Raw genomic sequence first — 15,760 nt, forward strand, 5'->3', positions numbered from 1 at the left:
CCAATACCGAGGCGCCGGGTGTTCATTTTGGATACCCCGTTAGCATTTTTCTTTTTTTTTTCCCCTGATTTTTCAATATTTATTCTCTTTTTTTTTTTTTTTTTTTTTCTCGTTCTAGAACGGAATATAGCGAGCAATACAGCCTGATCGCATTAATCCTTGTCCCCAGTCAAAGGCAACCGAACCTACTTCCATCTTTTAATGTAATTTTGTTGTGTTTGTTTTTTTTTTTTTTTTTTTTTTTTTTTTTTTTTTTTTTTTTTTTTTTTTTTTTTTTTTTTCTCGTTCTAGAACGGAATATAGCGAGCAATACAGCCTGATCGCATTAATCCTTGTCCCCAGTCAAAGGCAACCGAACCTACTTCCATCTTTTAATCGGTACCAAACGCAATCAAAACGATACCGGCAATGAGACCAAAAATAGGGGAAAAAAATAAAAAGAAAAAAATAAAGAAAAATGTCTACCTTAAAACGTCACAACTCGCAGGGACAGGGAACTGAAGCAATTCATATTATTACAAGGAAAGTCGCAATTCCAGAAACGCGACAATAGTTCAAGCATTGCGCATGTGGCGGAGACACGGGAAGTGTCCTTTTCCGTCCACGTTACACTAAACATCTCGAATCCCAGATCTCTCTCTCTCTCTCTCTCATTCGCTGTACAGAATCGTGCTGTAAATTGTCTCCGGCGACGGCAAACCGCTTCCTTGTCACCGTTAACCGCCTTTCAAATAATTCTCCGGCGAAAAATCTAGCGATTCACTAAGACATGAGTAACAGCGAGCTCCTCCAAATCGAACCTCTCGAACTTCAATTCCCATGTAAGAACTCTCTCTCTCTCTCTCTCAACATTTTAACACGCACACCACAAACTGGTATGAGAATTTGTGTTTTGAGGACAATAATTTAATGTTTCGATCTGTGTTTTTGCTGTACTGAATTTTTCGTTTTGGTGCTTGCAAAAGTCGAATTGAAGAAGCAGATCTCATGTTCCTTGCAATTAACCAACAAATCAGATAATTACGTTGCCTTCAAGGTATCAATTTTTCTCATTCAAACTGATAATTTTTTATTTTAATTGATAATTTTTCTATTTTAATTAATTTTTCTATTCTTTCAGGTCAAGACGACGAATCCAAAGAAGTATTGCGTGAGGCCAAATACAGGAGTTGTATTGCCCCATTCTACTTGTGATGTCACAGGTCTCTTCTCTGACTCTCTTCCCATTTATGACAATTTTTTTCTAGTTAAAGATTGTGTGCGATTTCTCTTAAATATCATGAGTATTGAATTATAATTGATAAGACCTTTGAAACGAAAAAGACATGAATTTTGGCATGTGGATTTATTTGTGTTTGAATTGGTGAGTGAATGTCAAGTTTTTTAAAGTCCAGTTACAATGCAAGCACAAAAGGAGGCTCCACCTGATTTGCAATGCAAGGATAAATTCCTCCTCCAGAGTGTAGTTGTTGGCCCAGGTGTAACCACAGAAAATATCAAACCTGATGTGGTACAATTTATTGTGATGCTTCTGCGTTTATTTTGCAATTAATTAACTGGCGCTGGAAAGAATTGGTCTGAGAAGTAAGCTGTACATGTGTTTTCTGGTTTTTAGTTTAACAAGGAGTCGGGGAACCGTGTTGAAGAATGCAAACTGAGAGTTTCCTATGTTCCACCCCCACAACCCCCTTCGCCTGTGCGAGAAGGCTCAGAGGAAGGCTCCTCACCAAGGGCTTCATTGTCGGACAATGGCACTGTAAATCAGATTCCTGACTATAACAGCGTGAGTTTTTTGGATGTCCTCATTTATTGATGCAAAAGATATGTTCTTTTTGAGTTCGTAACAAATTTTACATAAAAGGGATTAAGAAAGTTCTAATTTATTTTAATGATTTTTCAGATGTCCAGAGCATATGTTGACTCACTGGAGAACACACCAGAGGTTATATCCTACATTTTTAGTATTTCTACATTGACAATGTGCTTTATCTTCTGGATCTTTACTTATGGTTCTTGTGTCTGAATTTCCTTACCTTTGCAAAAGTTTGCTTCTTTGTGATTGGCAATTTATAACAGTTTTCTTTAGGTGTCATGCACCTGTTTATCTAACTTGCTCCATGCTCCCAAGGACAGTAAAAAGTCTTCTTGTAACTTCTAAATTTGATCTACCTAGTGTCAATCATGTAAATGAACTCAATTTCAAACCCAAACATAATGACCTAAAAAATCCCGGCTTCATTAGCTTCTAATGTTGATTTTTAGTAAAGAGTGCCTTTCTTCAGCACGATGAGTTGAAAATTCATTGAAACAGACAAATTTTATGCATCTAAAATTGAATTTAAATGATTTAGAACTTGTTTGGTAGAGCTTTTAAGCCAATTAAAATTAATTTTTTGACCGTTATTTCACTATTTTAGCCGTCATTTTTGAATTTTTCTCTCACAGGTAGGACCCACTTTATCTTTAACGGCCAAAAAAATCAATTATCAAAATCCCTACCAAACAAGCACTAAATTGATTTAAGGAAATATTTGGAATCAAAGAGTTATAGAAAATTGATTGAGTACATTCAAGGTTCTTTTGGTGTTGGGTTTAGGTGTTCTTGTCTTTCATGCCGCTTTCATCCTATACGAGGAAGTTTATGAATACCTACAAGTCATTTCAAGTATTGGAAATTAAAATGTGCAGATTGATCCATGTTAACAGTTGTTTCATGGTTTTGGTCTGGTGGTTACGGAGTGAGAATTTTTACATGGGATATGTTGTCAAGGTTTTGAAATGTTCTGATGTGAGAATATATAATTTTGCTCATAAGGACTCTCCTTAGTAGAATATATAAATTGGATAAAGATTGCTTTGTTTCATGCTACATTTACTGGTGTTTGTGTGTGCAAAACAAACGAAAAACATTAATCTGCTTGTTATTGTAAATGAATATGACTGATTTTTTTGGTAAGTTAACACAGGGTAAATTAAGTCCGTAACGAAGTTACCAATGAACCATGTGGTTTTTTAATCGGGACAAATCAGTAATCATATTGCATGTGTCTGAAAAATGGCCAACTTCACACAAACCTGCCCAAAAAAAGGATTTTTTTTTCCCCAAAAAAATTGTTTGGATATATGCTCTGTACATTTTAACTGTTCATTGGGGAGAAAAAAGGAATGAGAGAAAAATTAAGATTATTTTGTTATAGTTAATAGTTTGTAATTTATAAAAGTTGTAAACACGTTACATGGGTCTTGTGAAAAAAAACAATTTTAACTATTGAGTTTATTGGTTTTTAGGATCTAACTTATTTGGAACCTTAGATCGGCGAAATTGTGGATGAATTAGTAACTTGGTATATATTAGGTTATTTTTCATAGAAAGTCTTCATTATTTATATCTACTGGTGTAGGGACTACATTTACTTTGTTTTTGAAGAAGCAGTTTAGACAATGTGCTCAGGACAACACCAAAACTAGTACAATACATCAGGCCCTTTAATAATTAATATTTGGGATACGTAACAAGATTTTGCAGGGATCTTCTTTTCAATCCAAAATATTAACTCCAAAATACCGTATTTATATTTCTTTTTTTGGGAAACAAAAAACCTTTTTGTTATCACGATTGGAACATATTTTCATTTATTTATGCTACATCACATTTAGCAAGGTTATAAAAAAGGGTGTGATAGTTCGCCACTCAACAAGGATCATAGATTCATAAGGCACAGAATAACAATAACGAACAAAGTCTTTTTCCAAGTTGGGTCAACTTCCTTGAGTACATTTTTATCAGTAGCTTTGTATGTGCTCTTTCTACCTCTCTATTGGCAGATTTAATGTAATCATATCCTTCATGATCACGTTAGGCTGTTCTCCCCCCCCCCCCCCCCCCCCCACTCCTACTGTAGCCTAATCCTAAGAAGCACTGATACTTGTAAATAGGTTAAGTACTCGTATCAGATACGTAGGGGTGGGCGTGGCCCAAACCCAACCCAAACCTAATTACACATTTAAACCCAACCCAACCCAATCAAGTTCGGGTGGGTTGAGTGGGCGGTTTGTAGTTCACCTTTTGTTGAGGATCCACATTGAAGACAGCAAGGCAATATTGTATTAACTAAGATAGCTTCATTGATCAATAGAAATAATTGTTGGCACTGCTATCCACAATAAACCAAAAACAAAAGCAAATATTACAGCCATCCAAAGAAATTAAAATTGCATCCAAATTGCTACAATAGTTAATATGAAGCAATACGCTGCCGGCAAAAACGAAAATGGAGAAATGAAAGCTATTGGCAGAAATGAAATTGGAGAGAATAGCACCTGCAATTTGCATTAAAGGAGTGTCAAATGAGCAAAATTGAAGCATCAAAGAAGCTTTGAAATTGGAAATTGATAAAAAATACCTGGAAACTTGTAAAACAAACTAATCACTTATAGTTGGGCCCTTGATCATCTTCAGTTCTAGAATTCATTGATTCTGAAAGGCCTACAAAAAAATAGAAAGTGATTAAGTTGACAACAAATAATTAGGAATAAATTAAAATAATTAAATTGTTGTATATATTACTTTCATCCAATTGGTTGTATTGCTCAACATCCTCCATGCAGAAACCAGCCAATTTCGGAGAAGCTTTCAACCAATTTTGAGTGCATAATAAGACCTCCACCATTTTAGGACTTAAGAGAACTGCAAAAAGGATGAAGGATCCTTCCTCGGGTGTTAAATGCACTTTTTGAAGCAACGGTTGAAATTTGAATTGCCAACACATCCCTAACCAAACTAGGCAAAATACCATACTTATTTTTGTTAACCTTCCACCAATCGAGAACATAAGTCTTTGTTTTCTATGCTTTCACGAGCATCCAATAAATATCTTTTCACATCTTTTTTATTTTTTATCTCAGCACAATCTTTTATTGCTTGTTCTTTCATAAACCTAGAAAGAAGAGCATCACTCAAATAAGAACTACCTTTATCTGAATTGAAAGAATTTACAGAATCTTTAGTTGATACTTGACTACTTCCACAAACACCTTCATGGTCTACATAGTACTCGTAAATATCCATCAAATTGGTTTTCAAAGACTTCATCATACTACTAATAACTTCCTTGTCCAAGTATAGATCACCAAAACATTATTCAACATAATCCATTTTGTATCTTGGATCAAGGATAGTAGCAATAAGCAATAACTGATTCACATTTTTCATTTTATCCCAATATTTATCAAATTTCTTCTTCATGTTAGTCGTCATTTCACTTAACTAGAAATTGCTGCTTAATCTCCATTTATTCAATTCTATGACAAGATTACATATTTCATGAAGATAAGTACAAGCACTAACATGCAATGATGCACTAAAAATCAAGGTCACATGAAAGAAATTTTTAAGAAACTTGACAAACAAAGATCCATTTTTCCAGTTTAACTTTGAAGGAGGTCCACTCCTCATTCTACCACCATTGTCCTCTTGAAAGTAATGCAAATACTGTACATTCTCTTCTTCTAATCTTTCAAAAGCTTTTTCAAACTTCAATGCCGTTTCAAACATCAAATGGGTAGAATTCCACCTAGTTGGAACATCTAAAAACACAATGGACTTGCAATCAATTTCTCTTGCCTCGCACACTCCTTCAATTTCTCATATCTAGTAGGAGAAGATTTAACATATTTTCATCCAAATATAATTGATAAATGTCTCTAACGAGAGTCCTACGAGATGGTGCCTGAAACAGAGGACATGCAAACTACAAAATTGTCTAAAACAGAGCTTCAACAAACCTAAACGGTAATTCATCTAGTACTATATTTTAGCACCAGCAACCCTACACTCTTTCTTACTCCAGCCAATAGCTATAAGATTGTTCTTGCCACCCTTATTTTTTTTCAAAAGACAACAATTTTTGCTTTTTATCTTGCAATCTACCAAGGTACTTCTTACAATTATTTGTCAAATGGTTACACGAAGTACTTGTACCGCATTTCTTGATGCCACAAGCATAATCAATTCTATAGTAGTTATACTTACACCTAAAATTTAAATCATCCCTTGAGCTTAATAGCGTAAAATCGTCCCAAACATATGAAGCCAGTCTATAAGATTTTCGCTTATGTGATGTTGAAGGTACGCGTGGAGGAAGATCTGATAGCAAATCGTCTGATAGTGCTGCCGTGTCATTTTCTTCACACATCTACATCTATTGTGTCCATTTTACACCTGCATTATGATAGGTACTTGGATTGCTACTGAAGATGCTAGGTAAATATGGCTGCGTCTGGTGAAACTTCTATGGATTTGAAGGTTGGTGTTGCTGCATAAGCTGATAATCGAGGATGACTAGCACAGATTACTCTATTGGAAGTCTAGTAGAGTATAACAAGAACTATATATAGTTGTATATGTAACGTTTATTGGATGACTGAAAGACTGCTGTAAATGAACTGGCTAAATGAAGAACACTCCTAGGCACTTCGAGAGGCCTGACTCTCCTCACAATTCTCAACTATTTTCTCATGCCCCTCTATTCCCCTTCCCATAACATTTATAAGCAATCCCTTGACCATAACGACATAATTTATTACACTTTTGACCCTCTTAACTAACTATTGAACCTTCTGGAATAACAATTGATGTGGCTGCCTCTTTGTTTGCATATGTGAACAGGATTGGGGTCTAGCACATTAGTACAGCCACCAAAAAAAAAAAAAAAAAAAAGGATTAATAGAAATGAAACAATAAATTTTACAAGTACTGAGCTATTGAATTAACTCTTCCTCGAGTTCTATGGGTAACTAACTCTCTAGCGTCCTTTGCATTTGTCTTCAATGTCTTTCAGTCTTGTGTTTTTCCCCCATTTGAAGGTTCAGGCTAGTATTCATTATGTTCAGTTGTTGGAGAACTGATTAAATCACAGAAAATTGTCGAACATAAAAGATTTCATTGTTGGCAATCTTTAGTAATTGCTTTTAAGAACTTCATGTACCGGAATATCTCTTTTCCCTCTTTTATCTTTCTTCATTTAAGAAATTGTGCAATTTTTTCAACTTTCACTCGGTGCAAGAGCTCTGCAAAGGATGACTTTGAAATGCACTAACATCATATTTTGCAACTTCCGAATTTGTTAAAGTTATATTAAAATATTCTTTACAAGTTATTTATATTAGATCCCCTTCATGCCAACTACATGGGATATGCAGACTTCCTCGTGTTATGTCCAAATTTGAAATCATTTAAAAAGATTGAAAAGGCCAAAATTACCACGACTAAGTCTTGAGCTTGGTTTTTGACTTATGTGCCCTTCTTTTTTATATGCCTCTTCAATACAAGAGCGAGAGCCAGGGCCATAATTCTTGGGGTGAGAATTTCAGATGTTGGAGTTTTGAGTTTGCGATGAGCGATGTTGGACCATCATAACAAAAAAAATTGATGAGTACCGGGTACCTTCGACCTTGGACTATCGGTGACTGGTGTCGGCATGAGAAAATTGGAGAGGCGGTGTCGGTGAGTGAGAGACTAAGAGCGAGAGGGATGGAAGATTATTAGGTTAGGGTTATGTATGTTTTTGACTTTGTGTTGTGTCTATTTTAGGTCTCTTTTTAATTTTTAGAAGGCTAGCGGTTCTGATTTTCATTGGTCAACCCATGACCCGACCTCCGTTCTTCACCCAAAAGCTGAACCTAGGGCTGGGCAAATCTCCCGAACCGAACCGACCGAATCGAACCCAAAACGAACTGAACTGAACTGAACCCGACGGTTCTTGTCAAATTAAATACCCGAACGGGTATCTGAATTGAGAACCGACGGGTACGGTTCGGTTCTCGGTTCTAGACCAAGAACCGAAGAACCGAATATTTCTAATTTTTTTTTATATTGAGTAAATCAAATTATTTTAATTTTAATTTTTTTCTAAATAAATTAAGAAATTAACAATTTCTAAATCCAAAATTTTGGGCTAATAATTTGTTTCATTTCTAATTTTTTAATTTTTGGTCCCATTACCAATTTTATTGTTTCATTTCTTAGTCCAACAAGATCCAATCCACTAAATAACTCTAAACACCTACACTAAAGTGCATAACGTTGTTTCGACTCTAGCACTTACTCTCGCAGCCTCGCTGACATTTCAAAATCTATACAATCGTAGGCCGAAGTTGCAACCTCCGATCGAAGTTGCGACCTCCGCCAATCGAAGTTTTGACCGTAGCGATCAGTTGAACAAGGTAGTCTACTAATCTACGACATTCCAAAATCATTGAATGTATTATTAGTTGTATTTATATAATGTTGTTATAAATATTAAAAAATTTAATTATAATACGGAACCGAACTCGAACGGTTCCATAATTATATTTGGACCCAACGGTTCCATTTACTAGATACCCGAAAATTTTGGTTCAGTTCGGTTCTAAAGAGAACCGAAACGAACCGACTCGTGCCCACCCCTAGCTGAACCCAACTGTAAAATTTAAAAAAAAAAAAAAAAGACCTGAATTGATCGGTTCGGGTTGGGCTGGGTGGTTTAGACGGGTTGGTTTGCGTTTTGCCCAGCCCTACCGTTATGTATTCAAGCTTCAATATTGATCGATATCTTCAGATACGTATTGGATACTTTTTTTTAATTATTTTGTATATTTTTATATTTTTAAAATTTTTGATATGTATCCGATACGTATTTTTTTAATTATTTTATGTTTTTATTTGATTTTTGATACATATTTGATACATATTTTTTAAAATTATTTTAATAGCTTATTGAATACCAATAATATCTATTGAAAATAAACAATTAGAGTTTTAAAATTAACAACTACACTTTTTATTGGAAAAGCACAATATTATTAATCTTTCAATACATGTGAAATTGTGTTATAGTTGACAAATAAATTTTTATTATTGAAATAGATAGTGACTAGTAGCTATTAAATAATATATGTAAAATTGTGTTACATTAATTCTATTATTGAAAATAGATAATAATTTAATATATGTGAAACTATACTAATAAAATGCTTTAGTACTTTATTTTATTTTTATTATCATGCTTTTGTATTAATTTTTTTTTTTAATGAAATTATGCTGAATTTTTTTTGATAGGTAATATATGTTGAATTTTTTAGAACATATTGACGTATACTAATTTTTTCAAAAATGTTGTATCGATATATCCATATCGTATTGTAGCCGTATCCGAATTATGTATTCGTATCTGTGCTTCTTAGGCCTAATCCACTGAGTTTGCGTCACTTTTGTGAACCTGAGTTTTCATAGTGCATGTTTGGCAAATCTTATCAAATATACTTATTATCAACGTATATTGTAGGACCCATAACTACTATTTTCTTATTATCCACACATTCCATTGGACCTTTCGCTAAACAGGCACTTAGACGACTTGTATGCTTGATCTTTGTCATCCTTACTTGATTTATATTTTCATTTTTCATCTTATCGTGTGGTCACATCCATTTTGACCCAATAATTCCTGCATCCGTCTTGTGCTTAAACACATAGCTGGTGGAGCAATCATTGGAACTTTTCTTTTAAACACTCGGATATCTTCTTATCATTAGAAGAATCAGATACTCCTCTTTTGGTGGAGTGTCAGTGCCGGACTTGTATCGAACATTTACACTGATCAGACACTTGTCTGTCACGCAAAGTGGTGATTGACCTATTTTTTATATATTAGTGCTAAATAATTATCCAGAAAGAAAATACTTCGCCTAACATTTTCAAGTGATCTGCATAAACTGTGCCTTTGAACATCTAGAATAATGGTCATTTTCACTCAGTTATGTACATTTTCTGGCTTTGGTCAAATCTTACTAATTTTTGAAGCCATCTAAGCAATTATACTACTTTTCTGCAACTAATGGGTATGAATACTCATTTTAATGCAGGTGTTTTCACCATTCGGTATAATTTTCTTTTAGTGCAGGAGTTCATTTATTTGAAGGATCTTTGTAGATTTTAGTAGAATTGATGGGTTCTCGTCATGATTTTAGTCTTTTGTTTCTATCGCAGGTTAAAGCTCTGATCTCCAAGCTGAGTGAGGAGAAAAATATTGCAATTCAGCTAAATAACAAGCTTATGCAAGAACTGGTTAGCCTTTCTATTGGCAAATGTCTTGTGTTATGTGTTGATTCTTTTATTTGCAGGATATTGATAACATGTACTTCAACTTCCCGAGTTATGCTACCCACCCTCCCCAGCAAAAGAAAAACATGAAATAATTAATCGGACCTTGATATCTTTCCTCTTCTAGATTAAATTTTGGAAAATTTATTCTGATTTAAAATTTGGTTTGAAACTGCATTGGATATTATTAACTTACTCAGATATCAAATTCCAATGGTTAGAACACGTCTGATCCAGCACCAGTTGAAAATCCTCAGTATGTGACCCACTGATCGATTTCACCTAGATTGCCATATCATCAGAGACTAATCACACTCTTAGAGAATCTCACAGCTGATACCAATAAACCTTGTCAAGAACTTCCATTTTTCATGCGGAAAAGCACGTACAGCAAGATCAATTTCTGTGTGTCGATTCCTGCTCAATTGGGCTGTATTTTTCTTAATTATATTCTAGGTTTCCAAACGAATCACGAGTAAGATGTTGCATGAGATGGATTAATAAAATAAGCCCAGTAGCCATATCAACGCAAAAGTACACTTGTCTCTTCTTCTCTTCTACTAGACACCTTGTATAATCGTAGCAGCCTTAATCACTTAAAATACTGCTTGTGAAGGTCTCAGAAAATGAAAGGCTGGCGTGACACAGAATGCATGCATGCTTGTTAGATCAATAAATTGAGATTTATATGGGCAAAAGATGCACCAAGTGTAACTACATGATGAGATAAGATTATTATTCAAATGCTTTGCTACACTTTGTCGTGGTACTACTAGGATCGCATTTTCATCCTCCAATATGGGTTTTTATGGGGAGATGATTGGTACCGTTTTCATAATAGTAAACTAAAGCTGAAGTGGTAACACATATTATACTTTATTTTGGGCCTACATTAAATAAGTAAACAACTGAAGAAACTTGTTTCTTCTCTTGGTTTTCATTTGGGTGGTGGGAAGGCAGGAATCTCGATTTCTTAAATTTGAAAGGCAGGGTGATGCAAATCGAGCCTTTGGCAGTATGACAACGTTTATGTTTCTAGACACAAACTATGATCCAACTATACACGCTCTTATCAAATGCAGGAGCTCTTGAGGCGTCAAGGTAACCGGAATCATGGAGGCATCCCATTCATATATGTTGTTATTGTTGGCTTGATTGGCATCCTTTTGGGGTATCTTCTGAAGAGAACATGATTCCGAAACCCAATGTGCATCATCGTTACACTCACGTTGTCCGATCGTTTAAAAAAGTTAAGACATTGAAGTCAATTATTTAAGTGATTGAGAAGAGCTTTGTGTTCTATTTAGTAGTTTGGTTGACAGCAGGAAAAACGCTGGCTTTGATGATGCTCCAAGAGCATTCATTATGTGACTAGTTGCTTTTTTACAGGTTCACTTCTTTAACTTGAGAAGAATATTTATTCAACTAGCTTAATGTTTCTCGTGATTTGCGTTTTCTTACTGTTTAAATTGGATTGTTCTAGATTTTTCTCTTTAGATTCTGAGATGTCTGCATGTCTTCAGTTTTCAATCCATGGGATTTCTTTACTGATGGTAGCAGGAATAAATATTATGGAGTTTTGTCGCTTGAAACAATGAAAGTTAAAATTAGAAAATTTACCTATTAATTTACACTTTATAATTTATTTTTGAAGCCTGGGTTCCTTGTTTATCATTTAAATTGGGTAGAACGTGCTCTTAATTACAATAATATTAGTGGATGAAAAGATATCGACTCAAAATTAAATTAGGGTTCTGGTTCCAGATGAAATTTGTCTTTTTTCTAAAACTTGAGAGTTAAATGATTTTGGTTCGGTTATTGGATGATAATAATTGAGTCTTATAATTAAAAAAATAGACCTTGTTATATGTACATCAAGATCTACATAAGGGATTACATAATATTCATATGTCACTTTACCATTTGTCAGTTGAAAATATATTTAACTTTTTTATCCAATATTTTCTCTCTACATTATTTTCGGTAACCGTTTATGTACTATTTTTATATACAAGTAGCAAAATCTTGGAAAAATAAACCGTAAGAATGAAATGAATAAGAAAGCTAACCCAATGGTTAACATTTCAAAAATTATTTTTGAAGCATAGGTGTCGAGTCGAACTTGTCAGAACCAATGGCTCCATGGGAAAAGAGGAACCAGGTGGGATTGAAACCATAGGGCCTATTTTTTATTATTATTATTATTATATATATATTTTTTCAATAGGGAAAATAGAAACTGTTCAGATCTCATGAGATCTATATTGACTGATAATAATCCGTTGCTTCATCCTAAAATTAAAGGAGATATCCAAGAAATTCAGGATACCGCTCCTGAATTTGCCCAAAAGAAGGCCTGCTATTTATGTGCAGTACATGAAGGTATAATTGTTTGATTGAAGAATAAATTATGTAAATAATTATGAGCATTAGTACTGATCAAACGAAATTCGCAACTATACGGAATCGTTGACAAGTAATACGTAATAAGGAACGTGTACCATTCCACAAGGAATAAATTTTAATTTAAGTTTACTAATTTTGTATTGAATCCAAAGTATGTAACATAGAATAGATGATTTGTTGTGATTATTCTAAATTATTCTACTAATTATGTAAAAAATTTTGGTTTGTATAAATGAATAAATGATTGTATTGAATTTTCAAATCCACTTATTTCTATCTATTTCAATTTTCAGTTATATAATTTAGTTTTACTCACGCATTCTTAACAATCGATAAATTGATTATATTTAATTTTCTTTTTCAAGGTAAATTAAATTTATTATAATCATGATCCTATCATATTCATAGTTCGAACCAAATGAACAGAATACATTAAATTACACGATTATCTAGATGATTGCACACACGATATTGTTAATCATAACATCCGTTGTCCGTGTTAACCTTGCAGCATTCCAATACAAATAAGGATAACATGATTTTATATAAATTATAGGAAGAATATCGAATAGATGTCACGCAGATCATGAATAAATGCAAGATATCTTGATCTTCAATTTAAAGCTTGAAATCTTCAAGGTTATTATTTTATTTTAGTATAAATGTAATTGGCACTCAATTCCTTGCTAGGTTGATCTTCTCTCCCAAAAGATGTGAATTTGTCTCTTGATCTTGACGAATTGTATGATGTGGAAGTGTATTAACTATTAAGAGGTTAGAGAGAGATCCCTTGAATGTTTGCCCGAGTCGAAATTTAGATCAAAATCGCATCCCAAGTTGGTTTCGAAAAGAGTTTTAATCAAAAATGGAAAATTGATCCGTCGGATAAAATTTTAGCTTGCATGCACGTGACGTTATTGACTTCAGCTCACGGGTTTAAAAAAAGGTGGCTCGAACATGCGCGCATAGGAAAGTCAATCTACGGAGTCGTTAGTATATTTGTCATAACTTTCTTTTTCCATATTCAATTTTTGTGATTCAAACTATATATTGAAAAGCTAACTTAAAAGGATTTTATTTATTATTATTATTATTTTAGAAATATCATTTTTCCAATTCGAACTTTTTCTATAAGAAAAATGAGTCTCAATTCGAGGCTAAAAATTCAAAACGTAACTTGAATTGCTGGGTATTGATTTGTGAAAATACTTTGACTGTATTTCACTTACTTGACTTATAATTGCATCCAACTGATCGTATATAATCTTCAATCATCATTTGTGGTCCGAATCAATTTTACACTTTGGTCCTCAAACTTCGAATTTCCTCTAGTTTTGCCATTTTCTCTCCTTTTTAATTCCTCCAATTTGCATTGAGCGTTACTTATGAAATAAAATATAAACGTAATTAAACTATAGTTAATCAAAACTCACAACAATTACTCTCATTAATCGGTCCAAATAAATGTACAAAATACAATTATCGAGTACAATGTCAATTTGGACTTTTGAGACTCTCTTTTCAAGTACAAGATGCAACCGTTTTTCAATTTGCATGTCTGGAAAAGTTTATAACTATTTATAAATTAACTATTGAAACTTCTTATATTCATATATTTCGTAAGACTCGGACCTTATACAACTCAAAAATGTTTAATTTTTGAAAACTGAACAACATAACATTGATCTATGATGCACCACTTCAATTTGACTAAGTAGAAAAGTAAATAATCTAAGTTAAGAAGATACTATATTAATTACATTTGAAATTAATATATACATATTTTTCGAAAATTATATTCTGAAATGATAAAATGAGAATGTGTAGAGAAATCAACGTGACTAAGTAGAAAAGTAAAAAATTTGAATTAACAAGATACAATATTAATTACATTTGAAATTAATATATACACATTTTCCGAAAGTTATAGTCTTAAATAATAAAATGAGAATGTGTAGAGAATTTGTTACACCTTGTCCTACGAATCTTGTATTATTGGCACGTGGTAGTCAAGAAGAAGCTACCAAAAGCTCGTACTCCTCAACACTTGCTTACTCGGTCTAATTGAGGTCATCAAATAAAGGTAACCAAAGTGATCCAATCACCTAAGCCGAAGTCAAATGTAGAGGTAGAACCTCCATGTCTAAGGAGAGATACCACGATCTACTGCAATCTGTTTCCGAAGCGACATGTCTTTGTTTTACAAAGTATATTATGGGGGTGTTTGATAGGTATTTTTATGTAAAAATACATTTTAGAATAGTATATTGATGTGAATTGTGTTGTTGAAAAATAAGGAAATGTTTTTGATTTACATGTAATATTATTTTAATAAAGAATGTGTGGTTGAAAAGAAGAGAGAGAAAAATACATTTTGAATAAAATGGTTATCAAATGGGGCCTATAAAAATAATACAAGATTAATTGATTTGATATCTTTATAGAACCTATAGCTTCACCACATCTCAAAGATCTTCCATATGGGATATTTCGTTCGATTGATTGATTTGATATCTTTATAGAAGATACTATCAGTCAACTTTTTAGATGTCAAGTCTAGACCAAAGTGTGTTCACTTTTCTGAATCGTTTAATGTCGTCTCAATCTAGGACAACAAAGGTGACGCCTATGAGGATAATGCGTTTCAATTAAGATGAGATTGTGTCATCCATCCAACGGTAACATCTATATCTCTTCAACTATAAAAACTTGAACTTAAGTCATTCATTGCTAAATGTGTCATTCCTCAAATAGGTGTTCTTGTATTTTAATGTATCTTTGATCATTCATAGAGATGTAGCAAGATCTTGAGAGACTATACCGTGCACTTGTGAGATTTCGTCAATCAAGTTTTTGAAACTGTTACCAATGATTATAGTATTTATTTAATTAGTTAATTATAGCTTTATTCTGAATTTTACTTCTTTGTTAAAGTTTAATCTTTATTTATAAATTATAGTGTTTCCTCTATTTCTTTTAAGGATCTTGTATTCAAAACTTGAGATACGGTGATCTTGCTATCTTGCTCCATTTGATACAAAAATTGAATGCATACTAAGAGATGAAGAAATAACAAAAAATATCCTTAAAAAGATGAAGAAATTACAAAAAACTAAGATGAAGAAATAAAAAAAAGTATAGCACATCCAATTGCTGTTGTAGTTAATGAAGATGCAGTAAATCTGCTAACATGGTAGTTAATAAGAACAAGGG

The 15,760-nt window shown here is 33.2% G+C and overlaps 1 protein-coding gene across 1 annotated transcript; it reads left to right on the forward strand.

Annotated features, from left to right (window-relative positions):
- The first annotated feature begins 467 nt into the window (after nt 1-467).
- On the forward strand, nt 468-11,637 carry LOC111409886 (vesicle-associated protein 1-1-like). The gene is made up of 8 exons (XM_023039982.1): nt 468-821; nt 966-1,036; nt 1,121-1,202; nt 1,395-1,510; nt 1,616-1,783; nt 1,901-1,942; nt 10,028-10,105; nt 11,224-11,637. Exons 1-8 carry the CDS (start codon nt 770-772, stop codon nt 11,332-11,334), a joined length of 720 nt encoding a protein of 239 aa, XP_022895750.1. The 5' UTR covers nt 468-769; the 3' UTR covers nt 11,335-11,637.
- Nucleotides 11,638-15,760: the final 4,123 nt, after the last annotated feature.

This window comes from Olea europaea, chromosome 15 (assembly GCF_002742605.1).
Source record: "Olea europaea var. sylvestris chromosome 15, O_europaea_v1, whole genome shotgun sequence".
NCBI lineage: Eukaryota > Viridiplantae > Streptophyta > Magnoliopsida > Lamiales > Oleaceae > Olea > Olea europaea.

Coding starts and splice junctions, on each gene's coding strand:
- LOC111409886 (XM_023039982.1), top strand. CDS start 770: ATGAGTAACAGCGAGCTCCTCCAAATCGAACCTCTCGAACTTCAATTC. Junction 1,511..1,615: donor AAAATATCAAACCTGATGTG/GTACAATTTATT, acceptor TCTGGTTTTTAG/TTTAACAAGGAGTCGGGGAA. Junction 1,784..1,900: donor AGATTCCTGACTATAACAGC/GTGAGTTTTTTG, acceptor ATGATTTTTCAG/ATGTCCAGAGCATATGTTGA.